General features: G+C 49.3%; 1 protein-coding gene across 3 annotated transcripts in view; it reads left to right on the top strand.

Annotated features, from left to right (window-relative positions):
- Nucleotides 1–17,403, top strand: part of PLEKHG4 (pleckstrin homology and RhoGEF domain containing G4) — a 90,252-nt gene that overhangs the window by 51,663 nt on the left and 21,186 nt on the right. For all 3 annotated transcript variants that reach the window (XM_068411162.1, XM_068411163.1, XM_068411161.1), the window contains exons 11-13: nt 7,664–7,802; nt 10,295–10,417; nt 10,951–11,142. In XM_068411162.1, coding sequence (XP_068267263.1) covers nt 7,664–7,802; nt 10,295–10,417; nt 10,951–11,142 — 454 coding nt within the window. The remainder of the gene's footprint in view (nt 1–7,663; nt 7,803–10,294; nt 10,418–10,950; nt 11,143–17,403) is intronic.

Below are 17,403 nucleotides of genomic sequence, written 5' to 3'. Positions count from 1 at the left end.
TGCTGTTGATGAAGCACTAGGTTATAGCTGTGTGGTGGTGTAGGAGCTCATGTTTTGTCTTTAGCAAGACTCCTGGTAGTAGCAGCTCCTGGGATGCTCCAAGGCAGGCACATGCCACTCTGCAGTGGTGTACAAGCTCGTTTTGGCAGAAGTAACCTTGGATAATGGACAAGCTCTCTGGGGCTCCAGGAGGGCCTGGCAAGGGACCATACAAGCACCATCTGAAACTCTATCAGTCTGAGGTCTAGGCAGAGAGACTAAACTGATCATCCAAAGTGTAAGACAAGTTGGGGGCAAAGGTAGAGGGGAGACAGGTGTCTGGTGTGTAAGTCCCAGTCTAGGGAGACTGGGGGCCAGTTTGTTGGTCGCTACTCCGTGCGTTTGCAAGTGCTTCAAAAGACGGCAGTGCTGGTGTCCCTTTCCCTGACGCCACTTCCCTGGTTCGCTTAACTAGCGCTTGCTCATCTTCCTGCCTCTCTGGGAGCTTTGGGAACCTCTCGTGCTACCACTTTGATAGCACGTGCTCCTAACGTGGTCTGCGAGATGCATCTGCCATTGATAGGTGTCCTTTGCGTGTTTCTCCTGTGGACCTAATCCTAAATCCTTCGTCTCTTGGTTAGGACAAGCTCTCAGTATACCTTGAAAAGAGATGAAGAACTGTGTTTAAATCCTGTCCTCAAAGATTCGCAGCTTTTCTACCATTTCTGCGCTGTTGCTGGTGACACAGGAGATGCTGACGAACACCAAACCGCTGGCCTTTAGCAGTGCACGGGTGGCAGTGCTCTTCCATGGTCTGCCTTGTTTGTGTCAGGTGGAGGGAGGAGCGCGCGGCGACATTTCTATCCAAACACATCCCGTGCTGCTTGCTATTCATTTTCCTTACAGTCTAACCTGTTCCCTCTGTTTGCGTGGTGGTTTTAGCCTGGTGAAAAGCACTTACACTCGCGTTAAACAAACCTCGTTGCTCCGCACGTAAAGGAGCGTGGAGCCGTTGCCGTTCCGAGTGTATGAAGGGCGGTGTGGAGCCAGTTGTGGCGTTTGCAGAGAGGTAAAAGATTGCAGAGCTCTGTCTAGGTAAGTTTTCACTGTTCTTTTAGGCTTTGCATGAGATGATCCCCCTCAGCTATCCTTCTGCTGTTTATTTTCTGCTGTCTTATGTCCTAAATCTTCCTGGATTCAGTCGGAAATTACCCAGAAGACTCCAGTTTTGCTTGTTCTTGTTTGCGCTATTTGTCATGCCAACAGGGCATTAGGTAATTAATGACACACTGTGTGTTTTATCTGTGTAAAAATATTACGGAAAAAATTGCAACAAGTTTCCAGTATAGGATGTTAACTGAACCGCCTGAAGTTCCTGGCTCAGCCCAGACCATCCCACAAGCACTGGTTTTTATATGGCGAAGTTGGGGTAGATGTTTCTGTTGCTGGGGTGGTAGCACAGTCACTGCTATTACACGTACCATAAACACTGGGAGTGTGCAAAAGGAGGATGTATCAGGGAAATAGGTACGTGGCTTTAACTGATGGTGGGTATATATTTGAGCAGGGCATCTTGAAACCCTGGTGGTCCTAACTCCAGGAACACAGCTGTTAGACTAGTGCAGTTGACCTAGATAACAAGTATAAAGTTAAATAGGTTGGCGTACATGGGATGAGGTTTGGAGGTGGAAGCTGTTTACAGCTGGTAGAAAACCACAGCTTGATGCTTGGTGTTCCCAGAGCGGTGTTTCCACATCTTATCTCAGGCTTCACTGCAGGCTGAGCTTTCCCCATAAGTAGGTTACTTGTTGGTCTGGGATTTCTTATAATGTTGTTGGTTTTTTTTTTTTTTCCAGTCAGTTTTATGGATCTTACTGGGATTTAAAATCAACCAGAGTCTGCACACAGTTTTATTGTAACTGAATGCAAGCCAGGCTGGGGAAAGAATCAAAGGTCACAGCTTGGGACCACACTTGGACACTTGTTTAACTGTGTGCAGCAATCCCTTTGCTTTTAAAGGGACTTCAGAGTATATTGCTGCTAAAAACATGTTTAAATGAACTGTCCTCCAGAAGAGAATTCTCTCAGCAATTACGGTCTGCGGTGTGTTGTATTAATTGGATGGGTTTCTCCCAGTGCGTGTGCTGGTCAGGTAACGCAGTGAGGAGGGATCCAGTCAGGTTGTGGTCTCAGCTGCATCCACCATTCCCATCATGAATGGCAGGAACCCCACAGGCAACCCCAGGCTTGGTGTTTGATCTCTCTGTGCCTTTCGAAGGACACTTTGGGGTTCTCAAAACTGTACCCGATTCCTCAAATACTTTTATTGGGTAATTAAAACCACCGTGGCTGTTTGTGTGCTGCAGAGAATAATTACAGTTTATTTAGCAATAGCTGCATTAGCTTCACCGTGGCCAGTTTGAATTTGCACCTCAGCTGCATGTGAAGTTTTCAGCTTGAAGAGCAGGAGTGTGCATTTGAGGCTGACCTCCTTTTCTGGGATCCTTACAAATAGGGCAATCACGCAGGTTGCTACCAAAATGCATTAATGAACGAGAAAAGCTCTAGTGCATTTCTCTTCCTGTGAACCAGCCCTCAGGTGCCCAGGCCTTTCCCTGCAAAGCTGGAAGGATTTCTCCTGAAGCATTGCTGACGATGTGTAAATGATTTCTAGCCGAGGTATCAGCACAAACGATCTGGGTGATGTCCTTGGACTAAGCCATCCTTTGAATCTCCTAGTTGCCAGATCCTATTCCTTTTCTGCCAAAACCTCTAGAGACATTCACAAGGGAAGTTCAGCACCGGGAGTGGAAGTCTGGGTGAGGCTAATGCTGTAATATCAGACTATATTTCTCCTGAATTACAGAATGATCAGGGATATCTGATTTTCCAGGGCAAGTTAGCTGGAATATACTTGCCTAAAAACCATCACAGACAGTAGCACGTATGTCTTGTGTTCCCTCCATCCACGAATTTTTGCCATTTTAAAGTTGACCCGGGTTAGTCAGAGGAGGAGCTCTGGTTTTAGCCTTCGCTTTAGCTGTTGGCTGGAGCAGTTTTTCAAGGGGCAGTAAGATGCAGAACAGTCATGGTTCTGCTGCTGCCCTCCCTGCGCTCCTCTTTGCGTCTCACTGGCATCACCAGGCATGCCTCGTGCGGCACCTGCTTTTGCAGGCCTGCTGGGTGCCTCCTCTGTGGCCATCTATTTTCGAAAACAAATCAGGTATTTTGCTTTGAAAACTAAAGTGTAACTCTCCAAGGTTAGCTTTTTTTGAAGGATGGATTCAGACAGAAATGGCCTTTCTAAATTATAGGTTTAAAATTACCCTACCATTATACAACTGCTTGGCACTTCTCCAGAAAACTGAAGATGTTTGGAACCTTTTCCACTGAAACGATAATTGCCCAATGAAAACAGGATTTGGGGAAACATAAACTGACATCAAGCTACTCCTTTTTGCTATAAATTATATTGACTCTTCGCTATTGCAAAATTACTCGTGATGATTTGACCGTGGAAGAATGTAGTGAAAGACTTTTCTTACCACACTCACATGTGCAGGGAAATTGCAATGCATCCAAACAAATCTAAGCTTAGACAAGACTTTCCACTGACTTCAAACAACTCTCTGCTTTTCTTCCTCAGAGTTGCTCAGGCCTCTATTAAAATATCTTTAAGGTGCTTAACAACCAGGCGTTTCCCTTTGTGTGGCAGGATGGAAGGCGCTTTTTCTTCTTCAACCCAATTTTCAGTATTTGGTTTGTTTACTCCGAGCTGCCTTGAAAGCAATGAGACAGGAATGAAAGCTCCCAAGTCTGACTCTGAAAAAGAAATAGTTGTTTATGCGAGGTATTTTCCCATGCAACTCCCTGTTGCAGGATATCGTTGAGTTTACTAGTGTACTAGTAATGATTTAGGAAGAAGTTTCTAAGGTGTGTATGAGGAAATGGATGGACGTGTTGTAGACAGGTAAACAGATACACAGAGATTTGGGAGAACGCCCTTAATGCCCAATGGAGGCTTTCTGTGAGCGCTGGACGTGCCAAAGTGAATCAGAAAACTAACCTTTCCCGTGGGCTGTGAGCAATTTCTTTGTTTGGCTCAGTTTGCCTACCTGCTTTATACTCCAGAGTGGAAAGGGTTATATTTTCCTCTGTGTAAGAGTAAGAGATGGATGTTAGTCAGAGAGCCTGTCAGGCTGGTAAAAGTGAACTGTCAAGAGCTGACAACATATGAATGGAGTTACCTTGGAGATGCAATGGAAGACCAACAACTAGACAGTGAGGTTTTAATGAATGCCTGCTAAGCGATGCAGAACGTGTGAAAACAGTGTGGCTGGACCTTGAAACAAAAGACTGGGATGCTGGAGGAACTGGGCTGAGGAAGAGGAGGAGGGATGGTGTAAGGCCACACCTGAAGTCCCTCTGGGGCTCTGAGCCCAAAGGAGCCATTTGGAAATGCTTTTTTTCTGGGTGGCTTGTGTGCAGTCGCTCAGCAAACCGTTGGCAGGACCAAGAGAAGGGGCAGCCTCAGGGTGTTGGGTTGTGCCCTGGTGAGGGTATCGATAGCCTGCTGCAAGCATTCACAGGAAACAAAATGACTGAAATGACAGAAGTAAGGGATCTTAGATAATGATATATGCTCTAGCTTGGTTCTTCCCTACCACTTTTTGGAAATGGAACAACGACTTAGTGGTCCTGAGACCTTCGGAGTCTGGCTCTTTATTTTGCTAGCATTGCCAATAATCTGGGCTCATTCCTTCTGTGGAAGGAACACGTGTGGGGCCAGAAGAGCACTGTTTGGGGGGGATTGTTTTCAGTCCTTCAGCTCTGCAGCAAGCAGTTCACCTGAGCCCCTTCTCGTCTGAGGTGGGCTCCTCAGGGCTCAGCGGGTGGGCCAGCAGGAGTATTTTATTACTGCATTTTGGAACCCTACTTTCCCTGGGTAGTTTGCTGGTCATAAGGCCAATACTGGTCTCCAGTGTGCTCCAAGAGACTGGTCTCGTCCACGGTGGCACGGTGAATTCACCTCTTTACACAGTGAGCTTGTGGTAAGCCTATTTCTGTTTATAAGGAAAAAATACTTAAACCAAGTTTGGTTTGTAATCACTTGCTGTCCCTCTGCCTTAAGGGTCATTTTCCCCATCGTTGCAGTGGTGTCTTCAGGAGAGCCTGTGTTTTATAACTTTGGGAAATGTGCTGTCTGCTGTGTGGGAATCTTTAGTATTTAGAGCCTTGCAGCCCAGGTTGTGACTGACTCCTGTCAAGGAAAAGTACTCAAGTTTGAGACAACTGGAGTCCTGTTTCCTTCATCAGGTATGGAAAGGAGTGGAGTGGGGCTCCCTTTCCCTAGATCAGCTCACACTCTGTGCTAGGAACACCAACACAACTCTTGCTTCAAGTTGCTACGCCATGAGGTTACCATCTTGACGTAGCTTGTTAAGCAGTGAAACCATGCATGCTTGCTTTACCATGGGCTTGGGTGGACATAAGGACTCCCATTACAGAAAGGTCTAGCAGGTCAGTCTAGCTTGTTGATGAGTACAATCAAAGAAGTAGCATCAACACCAAAGTGATTTCTGTGGAAGCTCAGAGAAAGCTGGGAGAAATATTTTGCCTCACGAGAGGATAATTGCAAATGTTTGCATACAACAGCCTGTAATGACCAAAGTTATGGGTGCTCGTTTGCCTGTGCGGTGGGAGGAAAGGCATTTGCTGTGTGGGTGTGCTTCCCTGAGTGGATGAGGGCATTCATGCCAGCAGGGACTTCAGACTGTGGGAGTGTAAGGCCGAAGGGTGTCTGCCTGTCTGGCCATCAGTATGCTGGAGCCTTATTCAGAAACTAGGACCTGACAGATACACTCTGCTGTGCAAAACCCAACAGTGTTAACATTGTTGCCAAATATAACTTCCAGCCATCTCCGAACTGTTTCTCATTAGCTGTCCTAGCTGTGTCACTGCTGCTGACGGGATCTGGCCTTCACAACCTGCGCTGGAAACACGCTTTCCAGAGCTCCGCTTGGACAGTGGTTATGGCTCTGCTGCTGCAAGTCTCCTGGCTTGGCTCTGGGTCCATCCCTGAGAAAGGATTACAAAACAGAAGGCTCATATCATCGCTGTTTGTTTATGGTGGTTTGGGGAAATGCAGGAGCTGCGTTACAGCTCGGATCTTTCCTTTGAGGCTTGCGGGTGCTCTGTAGAGAGAACCTGTCTGCTCTGCACTGCAGTAGCAGTGATCTTAGTCCAGAAACTATTCGGGGTTTTTTGGCTGCACTTTGGAGAAATTCATTCAGTCTAACGGCATTTTGAAGAGGAAAAACAAAAAGCAGTTGAGAGCCTGAGGTTTGAGGAGTTGGCTATTGCACGCTGGGTGGAATTCTGAATGGAAAAATCCTGTGGATTTCTGCTGTGCAGAGCTAGTTGTCCAGACCTATTGTACTACCTCGTGTCAATTAAGTACTATCTAAAAACTACAGGATGGTTGCCACTAAATGCTCAGTTGCATTTCGTAGGTTCAAGATGCCTATAACCTAAGACTGAAATAAATGTGAAGGCTGAATTGCTTCTATGAATTTCCATTAGCAAAGCTTTCAGAGTTCATTAGCTCCCTATTTCACAAGTGCTTTGGATAACTTTAATAATATGATAAATAACCCGTGCTCTCATAAGCTAGAAGGTTGTAAGACAATTACAAATGAAAGCTGGTTTAGGGTGAGTGCAGGAGATGCTTGGAGAGCTGAACACGAATGGCTGAAGAAGGCTGGTGTGTTTTTGTTGAAGGTGTCTGAGTCCATACTTGTACAGGAGGGGAAATCTAGAAGCAGAAGAAATATGGGAAGTTCAGGGACACAAAGAAAGAATAAGCTCGAGTGCTGGTCTGGATCCTGGCTCTAATTTGGTCAAACCTGTGCTGGAGAGGTGCTGCACACATCTGAAAGGAACCTGCTAACGTTCATCATCGTGCCGGGATTAAATGGTGTGCTCAGTCCCTGGCTCCGGCATCCGAGGGCACCTGAACCCCTCCATCCCTGCCTCTGCACGGAGGAGGTTAACTTGTGCTGTGGCCAGGCTGGTGGGGAGAGTGCTGCCTGGTGTTGGCCGTTGGGCTGTGGTCAGCACAGCTGCCCCTGGTAGATGGGAAGCTCGGTCTTTGAACCTTTCCAGCACAACTTTGTAAAACTCAGTTTCTCTTGGCGCTGGGGTGCTGTGCGCTTTGCATGTTTGTTTGGCTGGGGGAAGACCCTGAGAGTGAGTGGGGCATCAAATGCTTTATATTGTTGTCGTTTAGGAGAGATTTGCTTCCTCGTGATTGCTTATTTACTTATTTAAATTAAATCCAAGTGGTGGTTTTAGACACTGAGACTGCCTGAGCCTGTGTTTATGAAAAGCTGAGTATCCTGTGTGAAAGTGTGACAAGGACACTAAGCTTTGCAAGGAGCCTGCCTGGGAGGAGATGCTCGTGTCCTTCCTCCCAGGTTGTCTGCGTTGGGATCAGAGCGTGGTGAGTCACGGGAATGTGCAAGGAGCAGCGTTGTTCTCCTTCTGTTCTCCATATGGAGATGGCCATTATGGGTCCCATGGGGAGGGTGACTGAAGCACTGCTGTCAGCCAGGTCATGTTTGCATGAAGTGCTGGGGGAAGGCCCTAATTCAAAACCCCTGACGAGACTTGTGTCCCCTTCCAGAGACGCACTTGATGCTGCCAGCGTGCTTTATAATCGAGTTGATGAGGGTGTTCACCGACTGGTGATGCTGTCGAACAAACGCATCCAGGAGCTGGAGCTGGTGATGGAGTTTGAGAAAGTGGAAGGATGTTTTAAGGAGGTAAGGCCTGTTCGTCGGTTCCAGTGACTGCCTGCTGCCACCCTCTGACTGCACATCCTACAGCAGGTACTGGGCCTGTTTGGTCTCTCCTGTGAAGGTGTCGAATGATGCCTGTAGACCCTTAAAAAGAACACCAACAACTAAATTAATTAAATTAATTAGAATTTGGGATACATTTACAGTTGTGCTGAGAACCAAGCTACTGTTTGCCTGGCATCATTTGATGCCAAGCAAAAGTCTCCTGGCTGCTCTCTAGGTGTAGATCACTCAAACCCCATAAACATCTGTGGTGTTTTTCCATTCTGAAAGACCACAGTGTAGTGGCTCACTGGTAAGCACTACACTTGGAGGTGGGGACTCTTTTCACATTGGTCAGCAAAAGTGCTTTCCCAGCAAGACTGTTGAGGAGCCGTTCTTCATGCTCCATTTTGAGAAGCAGCAGAGCGATGGCAACAAGCTGATGACGAGTCTGCGTGTCCCCTCTGGGCTGTAGATCCTGCAGGATTTGCCTACATCCTGCTGCCAAATGAGCCACCCATTGCATACCCCGGGCTAGCTGCCCATCCCTGCTGTGCACTCTGTTGTTTAGATTCCTGTGCAGCGCTCAGGTCCCTGCTATCTGATAAGGCCAAGGCACACTCCTTCCCCTCTGGGGGCAGCCCCAGGTGCCCTCCTGTGGACTCTGGGTGCAGCCCTATATACAGGCTGAAGGCAGGGGACCAGCCTCTTGTCCTTAGCCCAAGAGCCATGCTCAACCCTATCGCTCCCCTGCTCTGCTGTGGGAGCTTAAACCTCCCATCACGTGATGCTCCTTGAAACTCTTTACAGCCATGGGATAACTGAAGCAAACCGGCACTGGTTTTCAGAAAGACCTTTGAAGCCTCGAGCCAGGTAGAGAGAGAACCTTAAATCACAGAGTAACTGGAGCTGTCCAAGCATCCTACAAGATCTGATGAGTTCTTTCAGTGTTGCAGATCCCAGGTGTGCTCCCTAAGCCTGAACTCAACCTCGAGATTATGGAGTCGCACAGGATCCTTTGCTGTAACTTGTCAACATGAGAAGTTTTATGTATCGCTTGTTACCCTGTGTGTGTGTGAAGGGTGGTGTGCTGGTTGGAGCTCACCTAAGGAACCTGCATCCTGAAAGATCAATACTAGGACCAGTTTCACCATTGCTTTTCTAGGATTCTGGGCTCTTCTCCTCTGGAGAGAACGGGATTTGCAGAGGAGGCTGTAGCCTACCGGGTGTTTTCAGAGGCCAAGGTGGATCCAAGGGTTTTAATGACTTCCCAATTGGAGGCAGACACTCGGGCGTCACACACTATGTGTTCAGGACAAGAAGTGTGATGCAAGAACCTAGTAAAGACTCCCTTAAACACACAGGTTCCTAATACCAAACAGAAATGACAAAAAGGCACAAAGGCGGGTTCTGCAACCTGTCCCTGCTTTAAGCTGAACTTTTTTTGATTGAATTGAGCAAAACTGACTGACTGCTCCCAGCTTACTTTGCTTGCTGATCACCACTGCTGGCAGCAGCTGCTCCTGCTTTTAAGCCTGCCTAGGAGTGCTGTGCCCCTCTGCAGTATGGGTCAGCCTGGGAACCCACCCCCATCTTTTCCTCTTGCCAGTGGGCTTGTCCCATGGGCACAGACCCTCTCTCAGACCAGCAGACTAGGAGTTTGTCCTTGACTGTGGGGTTGAGTTGGGATATAGATTAGATGATACAGGAAAACAGGATGCATGGGCGTTAGGAAGGATTTAGTCTGTCCCTTCCCCCAGGTGCAGCTATGCCTGAAGCATTGCAGACAAGTTTACTAGCCTGTTTTTAAACCCCACTGTTGATAGAGAGGCTGTGTTATCCTGCCGGGCCTCCTGTGTCTGCTTTGCTTTTAGGACACTCTTGTTAGTTGTCTACCCATGTTTGTGGCTTATAACCACACAGTGGCTGGGCTCTGGGAGGAAGCTGCAGTTATGGCACAGCTTTGTGACAATCTGCTTTCAGAAAACCAGTAACTGAGAGCCCCAGAGAACTGTGAGACGTTGCAGAGGGGGAGAATCCATCAGTACTTTCACACTGATGTAGTGAAAGTCTTTTCTGCCAGTCAGAAAAGGGAAGTGGGGTAGGAAATCTGGCAGGGGGGGTTTATCCCACTTGGGGTAACAATAATATCAGGCCAGCCTGCACGTCGCAGGGCTTACATTAGCCCATGGCTCACCTGAAACAGAGCCCAAGCAGCTACTTGCCCTGTTTATGCCTAAGGCTAGTGAGCAGTAGCAGAGCTTTGCAATTACTCAGTAATCTGAAGTGGAAAAACTCCTAGCAGGAGGATCAGGCTGAAATGCCAGGATGGGGGGAGAAGTGTACATGCACATTCTTTCCAGTAATGAAATGACCAGCATTATGAGAGCAATTCCTTTCTCTTTCCACATAAAGGCCTACCTTGGTGAGTAGCACAGGGTGACTAATAGCAGAGCCTTTCCCTTTTCTTCTAGGTCAGCAGTTGGATTGAGAATGTTGGCAGAAAACGGCTAAAGGAAACAATCAACCTGGACGATTCTTTGGAGATGCTGCTTCAAGCGCAAAGGCAGTTCAGGGAGTTTGATCTTGTTGCCAGTGTAAGTGTTGTTTGATTGGAAAAACATATTCTCCAGAGTCTGAGCTGGCAGCGTATGTGCCTTGTACGTGCTTGGCCAAACCCATGATGCTACGATGGCATTGGTAGAGGGTTCATCATCAAGGTGTGTGTGGTTCCTTTACACTACTTGGCTTCCCTGCCCTCCTCTTGTAGACAAAGGCACCAGCTCAGCCCCTCAGTAGATGGTATTTGCCAGTCTTGAGGAAAATAACTACTGTGATGGAAGATGGATTTTCTTGTTAATCCCTTGACGTGCTTGTAGCACTGTCTTTTTTTGATCTTAATTGACCTGTGGCCTTACTGTGTAGGCCTTTACAAGCTGCTGTGTGGCTCATATAAATCATAACAGAGGTCAGGACTCTCCAGAATTCTTCTGTAAACAAGCACACCCCTGCTTATGTGATCTGAACCTTAAAAACCAGTCTAATTAGCCTTAGCTGTTAGTGACCTTGAAGACTATCTACTCTCCATGTCAAGTCTCTATCCTCATACACAATCCCATTTTGCTTTCAGGAATATTGCAGAAGGGGGCAGGAAGCACTAAAGAAGATGGATCGATGGGAAGACTTTTCCTCTGTGGATGTACATTCTTACAGGGTGAAGCTGCAGACCTACAGAGATCAACTGGAAGAGTTCTGCACTCAACTGGATGAAAACAGGCATCGAATCTGTGAGACGGTCAGGCTGTATGAATTCTTTGACAAGGTAAGACAAGGCATCTGCTGCATGGAGGAGGGTGTAAAAAGCCTGCTCGGCCTCAGTCCAGAGCTTGGTTGTTTATGAAAGATGTAAATATAGTGTGTGCACCAACAGGGAGCTGGATCTAGGACCTCCAAAAGCCCCCTCATGCTCATGTGTCTGCAGTGATTTTTTTTCAAGTCAGTATGTGGAAGAAGGCAGGGGGGTGTATTCAAGACAATGTCCACATCTGTTAAGAACAGAGGTCTGCTGCTGTCTGAGCTGTAGCTTGTAGGTCCTTCTCGTGGCTGCGGTGGACAGAAGGATCATGGCAGTGCTAGCCAAGAGGCCAAGAGACTGGCTGCTTGTGTCCAGCCTTGGCCACCAGGCCAGGGCAGGCTGCCTGAATTTTGTTCAGACTATCCTTACACACTGGTAAATTCAGCCTGGTGATACACCAGGAGTAGCACCCTGCTGTCAGCCCTAACTATGGCCCAGCCTCTCTTGTGGAGGCCTGTGTGAGGAAATGGAGCACCAGAACGGTGTGCTGGGAGGGGCGGCTGAGGGACCGACTTGGCCCAGCATCTGGGAAGCAGGAGGAGAGGCTGTGTGTGGTGACTGTGCCGAGTGCCTGGCTTTCTCACCTGGTTTAACGCAAATGCACCCATTCAGCAGGCCTGCCGCTGAATTTGGTGTCCTTTAATTTCTAAAGTTGCAGATGAATAAACAGTAGGATTTTCTAAGTGCATTTTAAAATACAGCTTTGGCAAGCACAGGCAGCCGGGGAGCCTGGGCTCCCTTTATTCCACACTTGTACAAACACTGGGTATTGAAGTTCTCAAATTCCAGAAAGAACAGACACTAGAAGTTAAGCTGTACCAGATGTAGGTGCCACTTAGTTGCTGTCTCTGAGCTGCCTTGGCAGCCAGAAGCGCTCGGGGAGGCGGGAGGAAATTCAGCTAAACATGAGAACATCAAGAAGCACCCTGTGTGAGGGAGGGAAGTGGAGAAGGCAGCCCAGAACACTGCTGTCGGGACATGTGAGGGTTGAGAGAGTTTGGTGATGCTCTGCAGGTCTGCTCTAGCTCATGTACGCAGTTTGCTGTGCAGGTGGGGGACCTTCTTGCTGTGGGAATATGTAATTATTATTATTTTTTTCCCCCCCAATGAAAAGTGCCTTCTGTGCCGTAGGAGAATGGCCAGAGCCTGTGCTCTGCTCACTCATTGAGCACAGCCGTTCAGGGGCTGCTCTGGTCCCTGAACACCCGTTGCCATCATGGGGGATCCTGGCAAGGATCCTGGTGAGGCTGGTTGTTGTCATGTTTCTTCTGATAAACTGAGGTCTTGCTTGGCATCTTGGCAAGTCTGTGGCCAAGCCAAATGTCGGTTCTGTATGAACTTACCCAGCCAAAGTTGGAGATCTGGAGCGCAGACATGGACTGTGGCACACGATGGCTGCTCCAGTCTCCGGTCAGGCACGGAAACTACATCACAGTAGTAGCTCTTGGGCTGCCAGGGTAGTCAGACATGACTCAACAGCAATGGGTGTTCTTCCACAGCTTCAAAGCCTTTCAAAGCCTGGGCCCTTCCTAGGGACAGAAATGTTACACAGACCCCACTGATGGCCCGTTTCTTTTCTTAGGGTGTCATAGCACAGCTTCTTTTTGGTGGATGACACCTGGGGGATGCAGTCCTTGGTGGCAGCAGCCTCATCCCTCTTGGTTGTGCCTTTCAATCACAGAATCAATCACAGAATCAGTCAGGTTGGAAGAGCCCTCTGGGCTCATCGACTCCAACCATTGCCCTGACACCACCATGGCAACTAGACCAGGGCACTAAGTGCCATGTCCAGGCTTTTCTTAAACCCCTCCAGAGATGGTGACTCCACCACCTCCCTGGGCAGCCCCTTCCAATGTCTAATGACCCTTGCTGAAAAGAAATGCTTCCTAATGTCCAACCTGAACCTGCGCAGAAATTCTTCCTAATGTCCAGCCTTTCATGCTGCACAGCCCCAGTGAAAACTGAATGATAGTGGCACAGTGTGTTTGCACCCTGCTTTGGTGTGGAGGAGAGGTATCTCGTTCAGTGAGGGAGGAGGGTTTTGATCTCCCTGGTTTCAGTAGAACTGTAAACAATTCTGGTGGTGTAAATATAACACGTGTGTGTTGTGAACCGGTGGCCAACCGAAACCAGAGGTGCAGAGGTGATGCATCCTGCAGCTGTAGGATGAGTGTAGAAATCGCGGCGCAGCATGAAAGTTCTTTCAGTGCTGATTGTTTTGATCTTGATCTCCAGCATGCTTTCTGCCTTCCCAAAGCAAAGTCAGTGGTGTGGTCTGGGAGGTGGGGGGAAAGCAGGAGATTTTATCTAAACTGATTTCACTCTCTTCTGATGCTGAGCTGCTTTGACCTCCCTGCGGCGATCTTGTCAGTACCTGGCTAACCCCCTTCTCTCTTCCCTAATATCTGAGAGGATATCAACAGCGGGAGTCTAAACTAAGCAGTGTCCTTGATTTTCCTTCTCGTAAAGAGCCTGCACGTGCCAGACCCAGGATTTGGGGAAGGAGGCTGAGGATGGGTAAGCAATGTACACTATGGTAACGAGCTGGCAAGCTCAGATCTCTCCAAACATCTCAGCATGTGCCAAGGCAGCGGAGCGACCACCGTGAGGATCGTGGTATTCATCCCTCACGCACCTTGCTGCCTACTAGGAAGGGGAGGCTCCGTTCTGCTGGCCCTTCTTCTGCATGTGGTGGGCAAGCGTTTCGTAGGGTGCTGCCTGTGGCCGTCGGGCAGGCCATGGGACAGGACAGCACGGCCCCATATGGTCCGTCACGATGCTGTGCTGTGTTTTTCACTGCTTGGCAGTTCCTGATGGTCTGTCAGAGCTCCCCGCGATGAGGCAGGCTGAACTGGGCCAGACCGCATGGAGCTTGCACATGGGCTGGCAGGGTTCCCTCCCCAAAGCCATGACTGGTGCCAAGCTGGATGTTTCCATTTGTCCCCGCTTCCTTTGTGGCAGGAGCTCTTGGTGCCTGACAAGGGCTGGAGGCAGGAGGAGTGGTGGAGGAAGCTGCCTTCCCCATCCCTGACGGCAGGTAGAGGATTGTTTGTCAGTACCACAGACCCAGTGTGGGCATACTTGGGGACCTACCTTGTGGCTTCAAGCTTGGTCTGGCTGTTGTCCCTTGTTTACTCAGTTCCAAGACTGTGTTGGGATCTGGCACCCCACAGTGCTTTGGGGGAGCCCTGGGAAGCTGAGCAAGCAAGGGGGTGGATGTTGTACCAAAAGCACTGAGGTCTGCCTTGGCTTGGGGTGCCTGCAAGGGCGGTATCCAGGACCCTTCTCTCCCACTGCCTGTCCTGGCTTCACACTGCCATCGGCACACTGTCATTACCAGGAGGAGCTAGAGCAAGCCTCCCTCTCCTTGCTTACCTTCTTAGCCTTTGCATTTTTTCCTTTCTCAAGCTTTCTTTGAGTGAAATTATTTCCCAGGTCACTCTTATATCCCAGGTCTCTGTGTGCTCTTGACTTTACCATAAGCGAAGTGCCCAGCTGCCTGGACTGCAGGCTTGAAATAGCCCATGTGAGAGCTGTGTGCCCTGTCAGGACTGCAGCTGCCTGACTCGCAGTGGCGTGTGTAATGAGCTGGAGCACCCAGCACGGTCTCTGCCAGCCCTGGGATGACAACCAGTCCTACAGAAGGTCGGTAGCGAAGGCGCATGATACTTGCTGGCAAAATTCACTCTGGAAGAAAGCACTGACCCAACCAGAAAGGGCAGAGCCCCATCCCACCGGCTCAGCACCTGCATACCCTGCAGCCGTGCGGTGCTGGGGTGCCCAGAGCCTCGCAGCTGAACTGCCTGGATCATTAGAGGAGGGCTGCAGGCAGCCCCAGGGGCTTTTTCCTGCTTGTCAGGATGTTGTGCAAGATGTTGTCTCTTTTGGTGCTCAGGGAAAGTGTGGGCATTGCTCTGCTGTGGCCTGGGAGCCTCTTGCACCTTGGGCCCTTGCCTTGCATTTGCTTTCTGAGGGAAGTGAGTCAGAGGCCGGTGCTCAGGATTGTTGGGATGAGGCTGGTTGAGAAATGGTAGCATCTCCCTTGGTGGGATTTCTTTGAGCCGCTCCTTCAGTGGCATTTTCTGGCTGCCACCCTTAGATCCCTTCCCTCAAAGGACCCCTGGCCATCAGCCTGTGCTGATACTGGTCCTTTGGTAGCAATCTCCAGCCGTCCCTGATTTCTTTCTGCTGCACACAAGGAGGTGCTGCCTCGGAGCTCTGCTAGGAGCAGGCGGAGCATTGCCCAACCCCTCTCCATCTGTGTTGACACCTCTCGCGGGGTGGGTTACCTGTGCTCACGTGTGGCGGGTTCTCCTCCTCTCTCCTCCTCCTCCTCTCCCTCTCCTCCTCAGCCACTTTGTTCTTTGTGGCTTAGAAAACAAAGCCTTTGGCAAGTGAAGGAGGTGCCTGCCCTTCCTGGGGGAGGGCCAGCTGGCCTGCATTTGATTATGGCAGCGCCTCCCCAGCCCTCCCCATTGTCCCTGCTGCTGTAGGAATGCCAGCCTTTTTGCGCTCCATCCCCTGAACAAGTGGTGCTGCCTCTGGGGCCCAAAGAGGGGCTGGGGCCCTTCTTCCCATCCACCCAGGACCTCTCTGCACATCTCCATGCACCTTCCCTCCGAGTCAAACACACCCCGTCCTGACTCCGGCAGCAGACAGACACAGCAAACCCTCTTGTAAGTACCGAGGCGCCCCGGCTGACGTGTGAGTTGTATTGAGATTGTTTGGAAACAATGTAGAGAAGGCTTTTCACTCGCTTGCTTGTGCGCGTCTGTACGCATCCAGCGTGAATCAGAGAGCTTTGTGTGTGTCTTTTGTGCGCTCAGACAGAGCCCTGTGGGCTGTGCGCATCTTTGCGTGGTCCCTCCGAATCCCAGGGCTGCGCTGTCTGTAACACAGCGGTGCCTGTCCCTCTTTCTCTTTGTTAGAGGATATTGCACGATTGTTTCGTTGGGCACAATTTAACTGCACCGAGAAGTTGTTGCTGGGATTACACACCTCCAGACTCGCTGGGTGTACGCACAGGGCAGGTGGTACCTTTCCTTCTGTTAAAGGCTGTGGACAGCACAAGAGGGGGCTGCTCTCCTCAACTGCTCCAGGTTTGCTGGGCTCCTGTCCTGTGAGAGACTGAGACCTGCTTGTACCCACTTCTTCCAGCTACGAGAGCTGGATCAGATCTTAGATGTGACAGCAGAAATCCAGAGCATGATGACTTAGCTGACTTCCCCAGATGTCATTACCTCCTGCTTCTCTCCAAAAGATTCAGAACAGTGACCTGCTGATACCTGGTTTTCTGCTGTGCTTGGTTTCCCATGATGTACCAGATATAATGTTGCAGATGATGGTTTTGAGAGGTGGAAAAAAAAAATCAGGTCCCCTTCAGGCAATAAATTATTGCTGTTTCTTTTTGCTTAGCCTTTGATGAGGAAAGAAGGGTTGTGAATGCTGGTCTGTGGGGAGCTGGAAAGGATCCTGGTGGCTGCGATGTAGAAGTGTGATTTTTCTATCGCAGGTTGAGAGTTAATTTTACTGAAGGGACATTACGTTGCCCTGCTCTGGGAATGTGCTTGGAGGAGAAGTGGAGAGTAGAACTTAGCACCAAAGTGGAAAAAGAGGCATTTGATGTGTCATTACTGTGGTATCCTTATTACGAACAGAGACGCAGGTCGCCGTGCCACGATGCTTGTCTCTTACCAGCAGTCCTGAGCAGGTCAGAATACGGCTTCGCCCCCAGCACCTCTGAGCAAATGAGGTTTTTGCTGTGGCTTATAATGAAATGTCTGTGAGAGGCTTAACATGCGCTGTTCTCTCTCTACCTCTGCCCACAGATGGGCTTTACTTTTCTGGGAACTGCTGAAATTCCCAAACAGCAGCTTTCCTTCTGGGCAAGTACTGAGGATGATGAAGGAGTATCTGAGTAGCACAACAGAGAGGAACGTGTATGTGCCTTCGCGATGCTGTGAACAGTTTTAGGGGGAGCCGCTGCTGTCTGGCAGCAGTATTGTCTGACAGCAGCTGTCTCATCTCTCTTCTCTCTCTCCTTCCTGGGTTACGCTTGTAAAGTCGTGCCCCTAGACAGACATCCAGTCTGATTTGCTCTCCCATTTCAGGGGTGTCCTTTTTCATCCGCAGCCTGAAGCAGTTGGGGGAAAGGAGCCTAGAGGTTGGAAAATCGATCCTCTGGCAGAGTTCGTGCAAGGTTAATGTGTGAAATCTCTCCCTTCTCCT

This window comes from Nyctibius grandis, chromosome 12 (genome assembly GCF_013368605.1).
Source record: "Nyctibius grandis isolate bNycGra1 chromosome 12, bNycGra1.pri, whole genome shotgun sequence".
Classification (NCBI taxonomy): domain Eukaryota; kingdom Metazoa; phylum Chordata; class Aves; order Nyctibiiformes; family Nyctibiidae; genus Nyctibius; species Nyctibius grandis.
The sequence above is the reverse complement of the archived record's forward strand: the minus strand, read 5'-3'. Positions and strand labels throughout refer to the sequence as shown.